The sequence below is a fragment of the Haemorhous mexicanus genome, chromosome 3 (genome assembly GCF_027477595.1).
Source record: "Haemorhous mexicanus isolate bHaeMex1 chromosome 3, bHaeMex1.pri, whole genome shotgun sequence".
Lineage (NCBI taxonomy): Eukaryota > Metazoa > Chordata > Aves > Passeriformes > Fringillidae > Haemorhous > Haemorhous mexicanus.
The window spans coordinates 35,265,502-35,284,807 of NC_082343.1; the positions used below are offsets into that span (position 1 = coordinate 35,265,502).

The window sequence follows — 19,306 nt, forward strand, 5'->3', positions numbered from 1 at the left end:
GCGGCGCTCGGGCGCCACCCAGTGGTGCCGCTGGGTGCGGCCGCGTCCGAGGGCGCCCGGGAGAGGCGGAGGACGGGGTGGCAATCCCTCAGGGATAGTGACCCGTGTGGCTGCCGGGCGTCTCCGAGAGCCTGCGGTATGTGGGGACATGCTTGGGGACGTGGTGGGCTCCGCGCCCCTCCTGCCCCAGAAGCACGCACGCCATGTATGGCGCACCGCACCTGTTGCTCCTGTCCGCTGCTGTCCCGGGGGAAACCGTCCCCTCACGGCCCCTCCGAAACCCGGCAGCCACGCTGCTTCTCACGCTCCGTTGCCAGGCTGTTGTGTAACCCGGCTCCTCTGACAGCTCGAGTCTGCAGGCTGTACCTGCCCATGCCTGGCACGGACTGCCTTGCTTTTGTGCCAGGTGTGTGCTTTGGCACGGGAACCCCTTCTCCCGGCCTCCCCCCGCCGCGTGTGAGCCCGGCTGCCCCGCCCCGAGCTCCGGTGGCAGCACCCCTAGGCAGGAGGTGGCTTTGGGATTGAACAAACCCCAGCCCTCGGCAGGAGGTGGCTTTGGGATTGAACAAACCCCAGCCCTCGGCAAGAGGCGGCTTTGGGGTTGGACAAACCCCAGCTCTCGGCAAGAGGTGGCTGTTGCCGCTTTGAGGTGAGGGGACGGTGGCAAAGGGCGGGGCGGTGTGGCCGTGAGGCAGGTGCTGTCCTGCGGACGGTGTGTGGCCTCGGGGAAATCCTGTGGGCCACGTGTGCCTTAAACCAGCCCGGCAAAAGCTCTGCTGCTGGGAGGGAACCAGGCTGGTTATAGGGAGCCGCTTGATCCCGGCATGGCCTTGGAGGCAGCCAGTACCTGGCTTTTGCCCTGAGCTCCCTAACCTGGTGTTGCTCGATGTGCACAGCCCCACCTTGCCCTCCAGACCTCCACTTGCCAGCCTGCAACAGCTTTTCCAAACATCACGGCCTAGAGGTGTAATTGCCTCATGACACTGACACGGTATTGTTTTTAGTGAAAACATAGAATAATTTTTAAATGTTGTTTCTCAACATTGGTTTGCAGCCCTACACAAATGAGTAGATGGTACCCAGAGATGAAACAGATTTCCTATTCTGCACATTTACAAATTCCATTTGCACCTTAATTTGGGATAACGCTGCCATAAGTTAAAAAATAAGTACATTTTTCAGCATTCTTACTGTATTTTGCAATCAGGTTCTGATGCAAAATAGTGCAGTGGATACCTTATCTACATCATTTGATGCCTTACATGCTCTTGGCTCTTCAGAGTAACTCTTGATTAGTATCAGATTTGTTCAGGGTGTAGTGCTAAATTTTATGCATATTTCAAACTTCTTGCTCAGTAGGAGCTATAGTTGTGTGAGGAATACAGATCTATAGACTCCTTTAAAAGTGTTTAAAGTTTAAAAAAAAGCTTTTTAAAATATAGGAAAGTGAAAAAAAGGATTGTTTCACAACTGGAAGATAAACCATATTTCAGTATATATTAAATATAATACTTTTGGAAATTATTTTCTTGCCCTTTGAAAGGGCAGGGCTGTATTTGACTCTTCTAGGTGTTTTGGTTGCTTAAGTCCTGCTTTCACAATACAAGACTATAGAGTAAAATATAAAATATTTCTTTTCTGTAACCAGATGATCTTGAAAAGCTGCTTAGTAACTTGGTAAAGTGATTATAACAGTATGCAATAGAAGTCTGTCAAAAGTTCTATGTGTCTGTTGACATACAAATCTGTACTTCCATGTGCTTTTGCAAACTGGAAAACAAACAAACAAACCAAATAAAAACATGTTTCAGTTATTAGTATAATTTCTTCCTAGCTCTGGAATCCTACTCTGTTGTTCTCAGAAAAAAAAACCCTGGTATTTCAGTTTGACTATCAAAGCGCATACCAATGAAAATGCAGCTAAAACAACTACTCTGGCCAAAAATCTGCCTGTTTCATAGAAATACTGTAATGTTGCCCGAGATACTTTTTTATCTTTTCATTGGATATGGATTTTTGAAATTGCACATTGCACAGCCATGCAGTAACTTTAAATAGTGTCTTTGAGAAGTGGCAATAGAAGAAACAGTTTCACTGTTTTCAGGAACAGCAGTACTGCTTATATTTCAGAATGTCCTGGGAGGGGTTTTGTTACTTCTGCTGAAATGCAGGAGAAAATTCTGGACCACACTGAATAATGTTTCCCCATATAACATAATGGATTATTCACACACAATTTTTCTAAATTAGAAAGAAACTTGGAAACATTTAAAAGGCCATCATTAGTGTTGCAGTTGCTGCTGCCTTTTTTCCCACAAGATAGCAGCACTGTAACTATGAATGAGCAAAGGACTTGTGAGCCCATCTCACCAAAACTCAGAAAGCCTACCTGCTTTATTTACTCTTTAGGAATCTGCTGCTCAGAATCACAAGGAAAATTTCTTAAACACCAGGATGGGCTGCAGACATCAATTAAAAGAATAAAATCTACATTTACATTTTACTTTAACACCTATCTCCTTATGAAAAAGCACATCAGGTGTCTTGAAACCATCAGCAAAACTAAAATGCTGTGTACATAAGTATATTTGTGTGAGTATGTATGTGTGGGTGCATTGCATACAGTAATAATCTTGTTACTGTATGTAGCAAAACTCTTTTAAGTGGTTAGGTGTTTGTTTATGCTTCCCCTTAACTCACCCGGTTTCACCACTTTTCCTCATGCTTTTAACTGCACTTACTGATTGTCATTGTCCAAAAGTGCTCCCACGATGAAGGAGGAGCCCCTTTGCCAGCACGCAGCAATTGCCGGGGGGAGCTGAACTCCCGCTGTATTCACTCTGTCCTGAATGGTTGTGGAAGCCACATCACACTCTCCTAGTGTAAACATGTATGTAGACAGTAATGCTTTGGGTTGGGTCAGGTGTGCACCTTGCAGGCAAATCTCCCTATTGTCCCAGCTTGGCAAGCTTTACTTCACCATGTACCAGGCATGGAACACCTGGTTACCCTTTGGGAATATCCACTGCAGAAGCTCAGCAGAGGCACTGCAGCCGCAAACCGGCACACAACCCCTGTGATCAGGCTGGAGTTGGCAAAAGTTAACCCAGGGCACAGCACAGATGTCATGGCATCAGCACCAGCTGTTTGGCCCAGAGACCCACTCCTGTCAGACCCCACCGCTTGCTAATGTACACAAAGCCTTAGTGGCCTAGATGGAAACTTGAAATCAGAAAGGAAATTTTTTTATAAGCTCAGAAGAGGTAACACAGAAGAGGGACAGAAATGATGGAAGAACAGACCACATCACTTGGATGATGATTTTTTTAATGTGAAATTGTAGAAATCCTAGGGCCATCAGGCAATATTTACTGGAGTTCAGGAAGGGGCATGCTGCCATTTGCAGGTGGAGACAGTAAAGCTCTTTAAAATACTTCAGTATGCTCTGAAATAGCATATTTATAGAGAAGCTGAAAAAAAGGACACTTTTCATTCAGTAAAAGAAAATACAGTGGGTGATGTGGAATACAGTGTGGGCACACACACATCTTTATAAAGACTTTGATTCTTTTTGAGTTTTAACTCCCAAGGAACATTTACATATGTACATGTAAAATATATTTTTATACTCACATATTATTTTTCTTTTTATGACTGTTCATATATTTTTCCTCTTTTTACCCAGGCACTCCAAGGACAATTTCTCTTTGTGAAGAAATCGGGCACTGCTGTGAAATTACATCAGATGTAGCCTTGCTTATTTTTTCCTATTGTTGTCAACACAACATATGCAAACTCTTTCGGGCTGCCAACTCTCATCTCTTACATCAAGGAAACTGAATCATCTACCTTGGCCTAAAAAAAAATAACAGAGTTTGTCCAAATATATTTTGATAATGTCCTTGAGATTCCCGAAGACACAAAGAAGCAGGAACAGTACATACATTTTTTCTTTTGCTGTTTGAAAAGCCATGCCATCAGTGACCATTTGTACTTAGGTGAAATTGCAGCACTGGATCCTATCAACACAATAAATACACAAACAGATGATTGTGAGTGCAGTTGAACTAACGAAGCCAGGTTTCCTATCAGGTTATAACTTGTAGTTCTGTTCATTCACATCTGATAAAATGTGAGCTCTGCTTTAGCTTTTCCTGTCCTTGCAAAATGCTTTTCTCCTATGTGGACTCTCAGTTTTGCACCAAGGGATAAGCAATCTTCCCCATAGCAATGACTCTAATTCAGAAATTTATTCTTTAAAAGATCAACTAAACAAAATTTGTTAAGAGTTTCTCTGTTGAATTTGACTGAGACTGGCCAAAGATTCAAAAATACTGGGGAGGAGGGAGAGGTACAGTTACATATGCATGCATGGAGACATAAAGGCAGAGGCAGCCTCATTTCCCCAGGGAATTGTGCTAAGCAGTATATCTTTATTTCAAGAAAACAGAAAAGATCAGTGTGCTATTACCCATTTCTTTTTAATTTCAATTGATTAATTTCTCATTAGGGGCACTGGACAACTGTTCAGGCCAAAAGCAGCAGAGAATACTGACAAGTTTGACAGTGAGTGCTTCCCTTTGAGGTAAGATATAACTTTATTTTTATAACAACAAAAAAAAAAATCAGAAGAATTTAACCAAACTTGACAGAACAGTGATTTCTGACTGTTCTGATATCCAGACAGGATTTCTGGCAGGCTGGTTGCAAATCTGGTCAAAGGTATTTAAGCTTTCACAATGTCTGGTGACATATTAACAATATTTGACTTTACACCTACATGACAACTGCTGAAGTAATAAGTATGAACTGCTACTAGCTCATTAAAGGTTTCTGTGTCTGATACAAGCAACAGATTAATCTCTTGGGGGTGGGGGAGGGAGGGGCATTTCAGAAAGAAAAGCATATCATGAAAGAAAATGGACAGAAGAATTACAGCTAAAGAAAATTATGAAGATTGTAAAATACAAATGCCTTCCATACAGAAGTGAAACCACCAGTAGATTATGCTTACCTTGTCTGGAAACAGAATGAATCAATTACTTAGTGTAATGGCTCTCTGACCCATTGAACACAATCACTTAATAATGTCCTAACTTTTCCACTGACACAAAAATGATACAAAAATGTTGTCCAAGTTCAAAATTTCCCAAAAGACCAGTAAACTGCCTGTCCTGGTTTTACAAAAATAGTGCTGTAAGAAGGCTGGTGCCCTGTGCAGGTATGTCAGTGTTGCAGCACTGGTGTGCTGAGTTCATTCCTGTGCATCTGCCTGGGGCTGAGGGTGGAGGAAGGCAGGATGTTTACAAGGTCTTGCCACTCCAAAGTGCTGGCCTTCTTGAAACTATGTGGAGTGGTCTTTCAATACTTCAAAGAGTCTGCAAAAAAGAGGGAAAGTGCATTTTTACTTGGGCAAATAATGATAGGACGAGTAGGTTTAGATCAAAAGAAGGGAGATTTAGATTAGATGTTAGGAAGCAATTCTTCACTCAGAGGGTGGTGAGGCACGGAAACAGGGTGCCCGGGGAAGCTGTGGATGCCCCATCCCTGGAAGTGTTCAAGGCCATGTTGGATGCAGCCTGAGCAACCTGTTCTAGTGAAAGGTGTCCCTGCCCATCACAGGACAGCTGGAATTTGATGATCATGAACATGACTTCCAACCCAAACCACTCTATGATTCTACAATTCTATGATCTTTACATATTCTGTCACAACTGGCTGAAATTAAGCTCCATGTTCAGGAGCTAGTGGGTGGAGAAAGTGTCATGGTATGGCTTGTCAGAAGGACAACACACGAACAACCTGGGGGCATAAACTTTGTGTTCTTAGGAAATAAGGCTGAAAATACACTAAAAATATTTGGGGCTAACCATTTTATAACAGATGGTTGTCTGGACTTGTTTCTTAGGACTTCAGGTACAAAGGGTTTTTTTTTTTAACTGGGAAAAATTCATAAGCAGAAGAACAGTGCTTTTAAAACATTTATTTCAGTTTTTTTAGAACATATGTCAAATTTAGGCCAATTGAATTATGTCAAATCTGGCTAAACTGATGTTTAGTTCTCTAACTTGGAAAGCTGCTGTGTTCCAGCAAGTTTCTACATATATGCAATAACTTCTTGGGACCAGACAGGTGACCTGATTTTCATAGTTGCTACATATCCAGGCAGCTGTAGATGGTTGTTCTCTTTGTCTAAGGCCTGCAGCCTGAGACAGTTGCTTTGGAAAATCTTCAAAAATACTCACTTAGCTTTTTGCATCCATAGTATTTTGTTTCAGCTCTGTGCTATGTTTGCCCTTCAATTAATTCTCTTTTAAAAATCCTTTCCTGTTTTAATTGGCTTATGGAAAGATTTTGGCAGAATATACTGAAAAGAAAGGAAAACAAAAATTAAAGGTTTTCCAACACATTTATATTACCATTCCTGAACACTTGAAACACTATCAGCATATGGAGATTTATGTTTTCTTGTTCCATTTTAAAACACTGAGGGATTGTGTGTCTTAAAATCTTACAGTGAAATTTGTTAAAATAATTGAGTTTAGTGAGGTTTCCATAAAATTGAAGAGATTTCCATCCTTTGTTTAAAAATTTCAAATTACAAACATATGAACAGATTGTACATTTTGTTGTCATTATATTGTAACTGGGAAACCTGCAAAATACTGAAATAATATTCACTTCTTCATTTCAACAAATTTCTACCTCTATTCAGATTGTAGTTTGGTCTCATAAGGGTAATTTCATCCTCGGGATCTTAATGAAAAATTATTTTAGAGCTGTAGTTGATTTAAACTCAATTCTTTGACTATAAATAGATATTAGCCTGATTTACAATTGCTAATTTGTATTAGGACTGAAAAATTTTGAGTTCTTGGTACCTGTTTTAGGTATTATTTTTGTTTTGAACAGCCGTCTGCTCACTTTTTAAAGGCAATTAGTATGTTTTTTAAGAATTTTGTTCCTTTGTTTCTGATTGATATGGTTAAGGACAATTTCAACTGCTGAAGTGGTTCTTCTATCGTACAGACACAGCGGTATCCATGATGGTTTCCTTAAGGCCTTACACAGAACAACATGAGTTTTATGTTTGTAAATTCTGGCAGGATGTTGTGCACAGGGTCTCCACAAGCCTTCAGGAAGACAAATGGTCAGAACAGTTTGTCTGTGGTGATCCTTCTTTCATCCAAGGCAAGAAACAGGAGCCACATCATTTTGTCAGAAAGGGCAAAGGAGAGTCTTGTGAGAGTCACTAATAAAAGTTATCTCAGATGGTGCACAGGAGCCACATCTTTTTGTCATAAAGGGCAAAGGAGAGTCTTGTGAGAGTCACCAATAAAAGTTATCTCAGATGGGACACAAGAGCAGTACCTCCCACACTCTGATAAATCCAAGTTCTTCCCCTCTGCTCTGCTCTGGTGAGTTTCCACCTCCATTGCTGCGTCCAGCTCTGGGGTCCCCAACACAGGACATTGATCTGTTGGAATCAGTCCAGATGAGGAAAACCAGGTTAATCAGAGGGATGGAGCACCTCTCCTATGAAAAATGCTGAGAGAACTGGCATTGCTCAGCCTGGAAAAGAGAAGGCTTTGTTGTGACCTAATTGTGCCCTGAGACCTGAAGGGAACTTGGAAGAAAGATGGGGCAATACCATTTAAAAGAGCATGGAGTGACGGTACAAGGGCAAGTGGGTTCAGATTGAAAGAGAATAGGTTTAGATTAGACACTAGTACAAAAATCTTTACTGTGAGGGTGGTGAGGCTCTGGACAGATTGCCCAGGGAAGCTGTGGATGCCCCGACCCTGCAAGTTTTTATGGCCAAGCTGGATGGGGCTTTGAGCAACCTGTTCTAGTTGAAGGCGTTCCTGCCCACAGCAGGGGGACTGGAACTAGATGGTCTTTAAGGTTCCCTTCCACCCCAAACCATTCTATAACTCTGGTAAGTTCCTCCAGACTTTGGGCAATCTATAATGGACTTTGGTAAAATCAGCTTTGGGCCCTTAGATGGCTTAAATTGCAATGGGGCTTTTGTGCCGGGACTGCCCTCCTCCTGGCAACTGGGCGGGGTTTCTCCGTGATTTTGCAGCTTCAGGTCTCCACCAATGCAGTGGAAACACAATTTCTCTGTGGCCTAGAAGTAGCAAAGGTTAAACGGGTGAAATCGAACGGCCACCAGACTGAGGACAGACACACGAACAGGTACACTTGCTCCAGAACGGCGTATTTCGAGCCATGTCCGTGGCAGGTGCAGCCGGCGTCGCGCAGCAGCAGCAGCACGGCCCGCCGGGATTCCCAGCGCTGCGGGAATCCCTCCTCCACCGGGCAGCGCGCGTCACCCGGGCGGCCCGGCCGGCGGTGCGGCCCAGGCCCGGCCCCCTCCATCCGGGTATCGCCGCCCCCTGTGCCGCGGCGGGAGAGCTGCGGGCTCTGGGCCGGACGTGCTGCTGCTCCCGGCTTGGCCTGGCCCAGCCCGGCCCGGCCGTACGTACGTACCGGGGGGGCGCTGGGCTCGGGGCCGGCGCTGCCGGGGCGGCTGGGGCCGGGGCCGGGGCTGCTGCGGGGTGGGCAGGAGGTGAGTGCGGGGCTCCGGCAGCCCTCGGCGCGGTGGGGCTGGGGGACCGGCGTGACGCCCCTCCGGGCGGCGCTCCGGCCTGACAGCTGGGTTTCCGCCTCTCTGCAGTGGCGGAAAATCTGATTATATGAGTTTCTCGCATTAAAACAAAAAAAATCCAGGATGCCGGGACGGTTAAGAGTGAAGGCTGCGCTCCTGCCCACGTGCCAGCGCACCTCACACCCCCAAACCCACTTTGGTCTTGGTTTTGCTGCCTCGTATTCCAGAACCTGCAAAAAGTGTAACTTTGTGTCTTCAGTTCTTCCTGGCTTATCCTTTCGTGGTTTCAGAGCAGAGCAAGTCGCTTGCGTAGAGCACTGGGAAACATCTTAAACTCTTTTATTGTTGTCTCACAATTCTAGGAGAGTGCAGCAATGTCTCCCTTCGAAAATAAAGGACTAATGCTGGGCATAATGGCAGGGACTGCTGGATTAAGCCTGGTGCTGGTTTGTTACCGCAAGATCCGAAATGGTGCAGCTGTGCGTATTCGTGCGTTGCAGAACATAGGTAACAGAATTAATTCTGTGGGCTTGCCAAATGAGGCTCCTAATGAGCATGGAGCAGTAATGGTTTTACATGGAAGGCAACTGCAGATACTAGAAAAATTGAATGGCCTGCTACTAAGTGTGGACGAACTGAAGAGAGAGGTGGAATGTCTGAAAGAAGCTATTCCAAAACTTGAAGAGCTTGTTCGAAATGAGCTTCAAGGAAAGGGTGATGTTCAGAGAGTTAGCCCATCGCACAGAGCAACAAGGCGGAGAAAAGCAGAGACAGCTTCTAGTGCAAGAGGAACTACCAGCTCTGAGGAGGCAGAAAGTGAAGGAGGGTGAGTTAATAATAATCTGCGTATTCTGCTGTACACATGCAGTGCAAGTTGCATCATTACCTTTATGAAACTGTAAGCAGGAGCTTTTTAAAGGTTTGATATAGATTTTATACTTCTGGAAAAATAATTACAAACGTTCAGATTAACAGTTTTTAGACCAGAGAAGACACTTGGTGACCATCTCTGAGTCTGCACTATGGCTGAAGTTGGCTTAATTCCAGGCATAATACAGATTCTTTTTTAAGAGTGTGTTTGGTAATACTGATGCAGTATTGCTACATAGCTATGCAATGAGAGGCAAAGTTCAGAATAATGGTATAATTTTAAAAGTTCTTCTAGTGCAAAGTGTCTTTGACAGAGTTTGTTCGAACTGTACAAATGCTCATGTGCTTTTCCTGATAATTGTTTTTTATCAGCCTCACTGATGAGTTATTACCATGTTCTGCCTAGAGGCATTGCATGCTATGGAAGCAGAACCTCTGTAGAAGTGGCAATGTTTATGTATATGAGCTGTTGTATATGCTCTTTGGTGGCTCAAAAAGTGACCATGAGGAATTTAGAGTACTGACTCAGGTAGAAAGTTCCTAGTTTTGATCACACCTTGTAGTCACATTACAGTTAATGGGGTCTTTTATTCTCATGAGTTGAGGAACATGCTGGGGGATGATGTGTCCCAGGAGTCCAGGAGAGGCACTATATTTTTGTCTTGACATTAATCTCCTGTAATTACAACTTTGTTTTGGTATAATCAGATTAGATACTTAGATGCAATTTACTGATACTATGTTTATAGCAACTGAGTTTTTTGAGCTGCTTCTCAGTGTGTCTTACACGTCTGTGTAGGCAGCATTATGTCTGTAAATTGCCCGTCTTATGTCACCTTTTCTCTTTAAAATATTTTAACTGACTGTAATATTATGGAGCAGCTAACATGATGCTTATTAATGGTGTTCTATATTTAACAGTTTCTCCACCTTTGTTTTCAGTTCCTGTGAGCAGAATTTCTTTCTGTGTTACATCCCAGCCCACATGGTTCACAAGTCTTATATTTTGATACCATATTTTAAGACTTGTCAGTTCTATTATGAACCAGTTCTTTATTTTAAGTATTCAGGGTTGGCGTAAGTATTCAACCACCGTCCTCCTTCATCTGGTGTGGAAACATCTTGGTTCTCTTAGTTTCTTAGATTATATCATCCATTGGTTGGTTTGCATAGGCCTTCATGTTATGAATAGAATATTCGGAGATGCAGATAAGGAAAAGGGACCAGTTGACGAATTACCAGGTCCACAGATGCAATGCAGGGGTTATTCCACACGTTTTTATAATTTATCATTTTTTGTTATTTTTTATTATTTGAGAAAATCCTGTTTTCTGATCAGGAGAGATATGTTGCTGTTTGAAAACAAGCCAAGGAAACTTGTGTGTTCCGGTTGTTCTGTGTGACGAAGAAGCTGATGCGGTGATCCAATACAAGTGATTATAGTGTGCCAAGAGCATTGAGTGTGTCCTTAAGAGAGGCCTTCTCTGACGAGTATTTGTGTACAGTCAGAAACAAGGAAGATGATTCAAGGTTATAGTTGGCATTAGTCATTTGACTATGTTCTTTCCCAATGCTGTTTTTCAATCCCTTATGAAAAGAGGTGGGCTTTTTTCCTATTAACACCTTGTACTTCATGTGTTTGTTTTTCATATCTTCTCTAAATTTGAGATAATTTGATTTCATTTAAGTAAATAGTATTTTTTTCTTCCTCTTGCAAATAGATTGTTAATCCTAATGTGTACAGTTGTAATATATAGTTTTTTCCAAGGTCTTCTGTAACTTTAATGTCTGGTGCATGGCCAGGAGGGTCAATAACAACACTTGGGTTTTTTCTAGTTACTCTACATCACTACTTCATGTGCTGTAGGCATTGTACCATGTGCATTGTTTTATACTCTTCTGTGGCTAATTCCACACACAATGGTGCATTTAGGTGCTTGTTTTTGCACTACAGAAAAAAATTTTTGCCCTTTGTTACTGATAAAACATTTTTTCACCTTTCTATACTCCCATCTAAAGTGCATTGTGTTTCACTGCCTCAGCAGTAATTTCATGGTCTAGAAGATAGGATTTTGCTTGAGTTAAGCACTTATCTTTTTAATTGACAAATGGATAGATGCTGGGAATTGACAGATAAACTAATCTGAAGAGTTTTATGGATTTGTTCTGGATGACTACATTGGTTTCAGGTTTGTAAATTCTTCCAGAAAAGCTTTTAGTACTACCTAGTTTTTTCATTAAATATTGGAACCTGACAGCCTCTGATAAAGCCCTTACTGCTTTGATCTGCTCTGGGCATGTTCTCAATGTCACTGTTGGTATTCAATGCCTTGGGAAGAGAAGATTTCTGTTTTGCATTTCAAAAATTATGTATTTCTGTAAGTGCAGAAATGTCCCGTGTTTTTAATAAATGAGCTATATTTTTACATAATGACAGTCTGAATGGAAGGTGCACTGAATGGATGAGACATTAAATGGTAAAGAGTCTGTAGTTTCTAGTCTGTGCTTCTTTGTATTCTTTTTTTTTTTTAAAGTTTGTTTCAGTTCCACTAATGTCCTAGTGAAAACTTCCATGTTTAACATTTGAGAACGTGTAACAAGTACTCATTTATTTACAAATACAATAAATTGTGTCTAGATGATCGCACGGAATGGAGCATGTCACCGAATTCTCCTCTTTGTGATTTTCAAGTTGTTTCCTCCCTGATCTGGCAGTGATGAACCCTGGACATCAGTGTCATTTTGGAATCCGTCTTCAGCTGGCCCAGCATCCAAACTCTTCAAATTGCATTTGGCATCTGGCACTAGAAAGATTCACTGCAGTAAATTCTTTTCTGATAGATGCTCTATTTATAATTTTTCCTTGAGATAGTTTAGTTAGCAGGAAAAGAAATTTCCCTTGGCTGCTTCTGAGTATCATTTAACTTATCATTTTCTAATTTATTTTGCTGTTCATTTATTTTAAATGCAACCTTCAGTTGGCTTAAGAATCCAGTTTGCCAAACCTTTCCTTGAAAGCCACTTATCATTACTGATGGATATGCACTTTGCTGAATCATACAGTGGAAATTTGATCCAGATTCATCTGTGACATAAAATCACCTTTCTGTGGAATTAGCCAGAGCAGATGAGAGAGTGTTTGTGTCAGCTTGTGTTTTTCTTCTAAGTTGGCAGGGAGATGACAGATGATGTTTGATCTGTGTAAAAGCTGAAGCATTGTGAATAAATGATACCTGGTTAGGCCCAAGTGTCTGCCAATTTACAGACACTCCAACACAGTTTTTGAACCACCCAACTGTGTTTATACTACAGGAGTGTTTTATACCATGTAGCTTGTTTTAATCTGGTACTAGGTTCTGGGATTTACTGAACTGCTTAGCCTCAGTGGGGTGAGTCTCCAGTACTCTTTCTGTTTGTCCTTTGAACTTTGAACAGTCCACTGTGATACAACTAAGTCCTGTTGGTTGATCGTTGCTCCTCACATTCTTATCACTGTTTTCCTCTTTTATTTAAATTCTATTGGTAATAAAGGTGAAAACAAGTTGGCACTGACTCTGAACATTTTTTAAACATTCTTCTGTTTTTTCAAATATTGATCAATGTGTTTATCACTTGTAAATCACTTTTCTGTGTATCATCTGATAAAACCTCTTGCAGGAAAATGCCAGGTAAAACTGCAGATTTCTGTTGTATGGAATATTTGTAAAGCAAACAATAATGACTGTTCCTTGTTTTCTGTTTACTTCTTTTTTGGAGTAGTGTTATCAGTCCTTAAAGTCCTGGAGTCTTTAAACTGTGTTAAGAAGAATCTCCACTTCTGTTTGTGTCAGTACTGATTTCAGCGCTTTAGAATGCATAGATATATAAGACTGTTAGCCCCTTTGTTGAAGGCAAATATTGTCCAACAAGTAAATTGAAATTTATGATGTTCTAATCAATGTTTAAGAGGGTCTGTTCCACATTTAAATACTTTGAGGGTTCATCAAGCAGGTAAATAGAGGAGGTAGGAGAGAATTTGCAAGTACAGTGGAGATGAGAGGGAATGGGTAAGACATGATCCTGCTGTCTCTGCTGTTTTGTAATTAACTCCTTATGGGTTCACATGGTCTGTTAGATAGTCACCTACTTCACACTTTTTCTATGAGTCTCCCAATAAATATATTACTTACCTGATGTCATGTGAATTTGATGTTTGGCCTCAATTTGATGTTTTGTTATGACATTTGATATCATGCTGCTGGAAATCTCTGCTGGGCTTGTTTGGACTGACAGCCCAATGGGCTTGGGTGTCAGCCCAAACTTGTATTTGTCACCTGGCCATTATATTTTTGCTGGGAGAATAACATTTTCTAATAATAATTTTTATCTGTTATCTAACACAGGAACAGTAGTGATCATAAAAATTTTAGCCGAAGTTTATGCAGCAAAGGTAAAGAACACAACACCAACACTGACTTCCAAAACACTGATTCTTGACTTTCATATCTACCTGATTAGGTAGCATTTGATGCAGTGCCCAAATTCCTGTTACTAAGGATATTGTCTTTACTGCTTGGTTGCTGCTCTTTTATATTATCTAGTGCCCTTATTTTAGGTTGGGAATTGCCCAGATCCTCAGTGCATTTATCTTTTATTTAGGGGGAATGGAGCATCTAAACCATGTGAGGAAAGATACTTTGCAAGCCTATTTCACATCACAGGCTTTTGTATTGGAGCTAAAAGATTGTCCCACTCCCCAGGAACTCCCTTAGACTTTTGATTAAGTTGGGGCTCTTAAAAATGCAGCCATGATATATATCTGTGCCCGCTTCAAAATAACTATGAAAGAACAATATGCTGTGTTTTTAAACATGCTTCAGAAAATGAAAATAAATGTTCAGTGACTGAATATAGTCTCTGCAAGATACAACATAGGATGTATCTTGAAGTCATCAACTTCAGCATCACCAAGATTTTGTAAAACAAATCTGTAGAAACATATGAAGTTTCCCATCTCTGTTCTTCTCAATGATATTTTTCAGTTTGAACATGTACACATGGTCCGTGTATATATTGTTTTATCCAAATGTATTTTTGACTCCTCTTTCTGGTGTCACTGGGTTAATTTTGCAGCAAAACTGTCATGCCACATCTAGCACTTCTGTAGCTTCCTAAACATTCGTACTTGTTCGTTTACAGGCTGGAAGTGTATCTGCTCTGATACACTTATCTGTTCTGAAAGCGACATATTGAACACAGGATATTTGAAAGCCATGAATAATAACCTTCATTTTGACTGCTGGCATTCTGTCCTGGTTATATTTCTGATTAAATAAATAGATTTTTTTTATATTCTGACTGTTATGGTCTGCTTCGATTATTCAGTTATTTAATGTGTATAGTACATTCCACTCTTTTCATACTCATAGTAACCAATTAGAAAATCTCTGAACCTGGCAGCTGATAGGTTTACACTAGTACTTCTCCCCAGAACAATATTTTCAAAAGTGGACATGAAGATGATGACGCTTCTCTGTCCATTTTTAGTACATAAGCAAAAGGCTGCTTTTTAAAAACAATGCTATCAGCTACTCCTCTTTGAAATTGGAGTACCTTAATGTACTCCCAGCACTTTGGACAGTAAGGCCCCCTGCTTATCTCTGGGTGATATTTATGCTATTGCAAATATTTTTTTGCCCTTGACTGCTTTGTGCTGAGTACTTTTGCACTAAGCATTATGAATCAATATAAGCTCTTTTCCAGTTTCAGATACTCTGAACTTCAGAATGCTCAGAAGAAATAAGGAATTTATAACAATGGTGTTATTTTTATTGGCTTGTATTTTGATCTTTAAAGTGTTTAAGAAAATATTGTATAAATGATTGTTATAGCGCTTATATTTTGGTTAGTAAGCTCATTCCTTGTTCAAAAAATAGGGAAATTGAGGTAAAGAGTTGAAGAGGCCTATTCAGGGTTACAGAGCATGTCTTAAAACACATTAATGATTTCAAGTGTTCTGCATATGAAACACAAGGCTACATGTGTTTCTAATATATATCTGCATTTTTTTAATGGAGCAGTATAATTGCTTACCTGTTATGTTTGGAATATGACTGTGCTATCCCTTTGAAGATAAAGGTTTTGTAATAATAACAATAAGCTTGATATCATTAATAAAATCCTTTAAAGTTGGACAACTGAGATAAATTGTACTCTGAAATTTTTGCTTTTTAATTTAACAATGCCCTTTTTTTTTTTTTTTAAGAAAAAAATGGTTAATATTTTCTGTGATTTTAGTTACCTTACCGCTCATACTGATTCTGAAGGAGACTCCGAGGAAGAAAAGAGATGTATGAAATCACCTGATGCCATGGTGGAATCAGAAGAAGATGAAGACTTACTTAATTTTTTACAGCAGGTGGACAATTTGCACAAGGGTTCAGAGGTTGATAAAAAGGAGGGCTTCAGGCTGCTGCTTGAGAACGATGACAAGGTATTATGGGTAAACTTAATATTATGTTGCTATTAACTTATACTTTATACTGCTTTGGAGAACTAAATACAAACTTTAAAATGCACATAGAAATGGACTATGAAATTTCAATCATATTTTTAAATACAGTCAAAAAGCAGTATTTCAAATTGGCATCAATATTCATGTTGTGTGGACATAGGAGTTCTGCTATTTTATATCCCATTCTGATTCAATAACTTTGAGACTTTGTTTGACATAGGAATTCTTTCATAAAACAAAGAAAAATCATGGGCTTTTTCCGATGTAACTTGTACTTATTTCTGCTGGCTTTGGAATAGTCTGTGTGAGAAAATCCTGTAAAATTAGGTAGTCACCAGACCTACTGTTCTCAAACTGTGAGCATCTCGTCTGCTTCTACCTTTCTAATATCATTCATGTGAATTTTTCCTTTGCCTTTACTGGGTCCATCTGTAACTCAAGGTAAAATTTAAAGATGGTTTGATGTGCAGTGCTCAATTCAGTGTACCGTTTTATTCTGGTTTGGCAAGCATTAGTTCTGGCTGTATTTTCATCTGAATGTTGGAATACCAAGGAAGTTAAATGAGATATTGTGAGTGAGTGTGGTGCTTATGGCTTCCCTAAAGAAAATACACATCACTTTGTTCAGGGATTTGTTGTGCTTTGCTGGATTACCTTCTAAATGTTTATATTGAAAAAAGTTTAAACTGGTTTATGAAATAAAACCTCTTTAGGCAGTCTAGGGTGTTTCCAAAAGCTGTATTCTCTTTTGTCCATGGAAGATTGGTCAATTGGTTCTCACATGAACTACAAGTAGTATGTAGAAGGATGGAAAATTAACAAAAAATTATGCCATCTTCTGATTACTTGCTTTAAGCATGTTATTAATTTTAAGCATTGTGAAAGTAAACTGTTTAAATCACATTCTGATCAGTTTCATTATGTTTCTGTCCTCTACTTTCAGTACAAAAACTGTGTGGACTTTCTTTGGAGGCTTGCACGTGCTTATGGAGATCTGTTTGAGATGACTACTGATGCTGAGGAGAAGAGGAAATATGTAATTGATGGTAAGAGGAAAAATGTTTATGAAGAATGTCATATGAATGTAGTGAAACATGCTTTGAACTTGGGTTAAGTTTTCCAGTTTGCAATCCAGTAGATGGGGGCATTGGTACTGTAATGATAATGTTTTGTGCAATAAACTGCCACAGTTTGCAGTTTCAGTTCGTTCTTTCCTCAATGAGAGATCCAAAATCAGTGGCAGAGAAGGATAATGGGTCACAATTGGAGGCTGTTGTCTCTGCAGTTTGCCTTAAAATCCTGTATTTTGTTGACAAACAGATGGATACAGAATGTGAAAACTTCCAGATGTTGTTAGCACAGTTTCTTAATTACATCTTTGGGAGAGCAAGAGGAATAAGTGAATGCTGAGGCTGGGTCAAGGTTTGTTTTTCTGCTTTCCTGTGGTCAGGGAGCACTCCTTCATATCAGCAGTCTCTTTTGTGGTGATGGTGGGGATGAAACTCTGTGAATCTGGAGGAACTGCTAACCAGAAACAGAAGTGGTGTGTGACAATTGATATTGCTTCCAGACATCTCTCCCCATGTGTCCTGTTTGACAATTTAATCTCTACAAGATTTAAATTTTCTTCGTCATAGCACTTTTTTGGGTTGCTTTTGCAATTTCTTTCACTGTCTGGATGGATGGATATTGGCTAGAGGAACAGTTTGTTTCCCTTTCTATTTTGAGCCTTCTTTTTATTACATTAAAACCTACATCTTCTCTATACTGTGTCACTCTCCTCCAGTCAAGGCACTGTTTTTAAAATAATCTTTTTTGCATTTATCTCAGAGTACTTCTCTCTTTCTTTTGTCTCTCCATTGCCCCTTCCTTTTTGCCACACCAAATCAGGTTTTGTAAGTGTAACCCAAGTTTGGGTTGTTTTGTCTTTTGTGACACCTCTCATTGACTTTTTTGTTGTGTTGACAGTGACAGTGTCACTGACAAAGCAGTTTCAGCTGTCCTTTGTCGTCCTTAAAGGCAGTGTGCTGCCTTCATGCTGTTGTAACATATTCCACAGTCAACCTCAGTTTGTTCAAGGTCCTTCCTTTTTCCAATCCTTTTGTCATCTAAATACACCTGAAGACTTGCACTGTCTTAGCAACTTAATTGATACTGTCTTTGCTTTAGTAGCAACTTGGCTTTGTACATAAATCCTACAGTGCAGTGAGGATTATGACACAAAGTAAATAAAAACAGTAAATTCTGTTGCTGGATCTTTTGCTTTTATCAGTGACTGGACTTGAAGTTGGCCAGGACTGTGGGGGACAATAAAGAGTTTTTTCAAATGTATTAATGGCAATAGGCAGTGTAAAAATAACATCAGCCCATTACAGGATGAGGATGGTTGCCTCACAAATGGGGACATGGACAAGGCAGAGATGTTTAATGTATTCTTTGCCTCTGTCTTCAACACGGATGATGGAGCAAGGGGTTATCAGTGCCCTGAGCTGGAGTACCATGGCTGAAAGAATGATCAGTTCCTAGTCAACCTGGAAATTGTGTATGATCTGCTGCTTCAGCTGGATTCCTAAAAATCTGTAGGGCCTGATGGGATTCATCCAACAATCCTCAAAGAACTAGTTGGGATCATCTCAAAACCTCTCCTGATGCTTTTTGAGCAGTCTGGGGAATCTGGAGAGATCCAGCTGACTGGAAGTTGGCTGAAATTGTCCTGATTTTCAAAAAGGGCAAGAAGGAGGACCCTGGCAACTATAGGTTTGTCAGTCTTTCTGGTTTTACTTCCCCAGTGCCTGGTGAAGTTACGCAGCAGATTATTCTGGGAGGTATAGAAAAATATCTGGAGGACAATGCAGTCATTGGTCACAGCCAGCGCAGCTTCATGAGAGGAAGGTCCTGCTTATCAAACCTGATTTCCTTTTATGACAAAGTACCCCACCTAGCTGATCAAGGGAAACCAGTTGATACAATATTTTTGAATATCAGTAAAGCTTTGGATACTGTCTCTCACAGGATCCTTCTGGACAAAATGTCCAGCACACAGCTGGATGAACGCGTCAGGGGATGGGTGAGAAACTGGCTCACGGGCCAGGCACAAAGGGTTACAGTGAATGGGGTGACATCAGACTGGGGACCTGTCACTAGGGGAGTTCCACAGGGCTCCATTCTCAGCCCTGTGCTCTTCCAACATTTTCATAAATGACTTGGACACAGGACTGGAAGAGATACAGAGCGAGTTCACAGAGGATACAAAACTGGGAGGAGCTGTTGACTCCCTTCAGGGCAGAGAGAACCTGCTGAGACACCCTGACAAACCAGAGAGCTGGGCAATC

General features: G+C 40.7%; 1 protein-coding gene across 4 annotated transcripts in view; it reads left to right on the forward strand.

Moving 5' to 3' along the window:
- Positions 1-489: 489 nt before the first annotated feature.
- The window catches only part of RMDN2 (regulator of microtubule dynamics 2), a 54,068-nt gene continuing 35,251 nt past the window's right edge, over positions 490-19,306 (forward strand). Inside the window, exons 1-6 of one of the 4 annotated variants that reach the window (XM_059841341.1) lie at positions 490-649; positions 3,686-4,052; positions 4,511-4,585; positions 8,974-9,437; positions 15,758-15,953; positions 16,918-17,020. In XM_059841341.1, coding sequence (XP_059697324.1) covers positions 8,986-9,437; positions 15,758-15,953; positions 16,918-17,020 — 751 coding nt within the window. In that variant the 5' untranslated portion in view covers positions 490-649; positions 3,686-4,052; positions 4,511-4,585; positions 8,974-8,985. The other 3 variants (XM_059841340.1, XM_059841338.1, XM_059841339.1) reach the window with 3 other exon arrangements.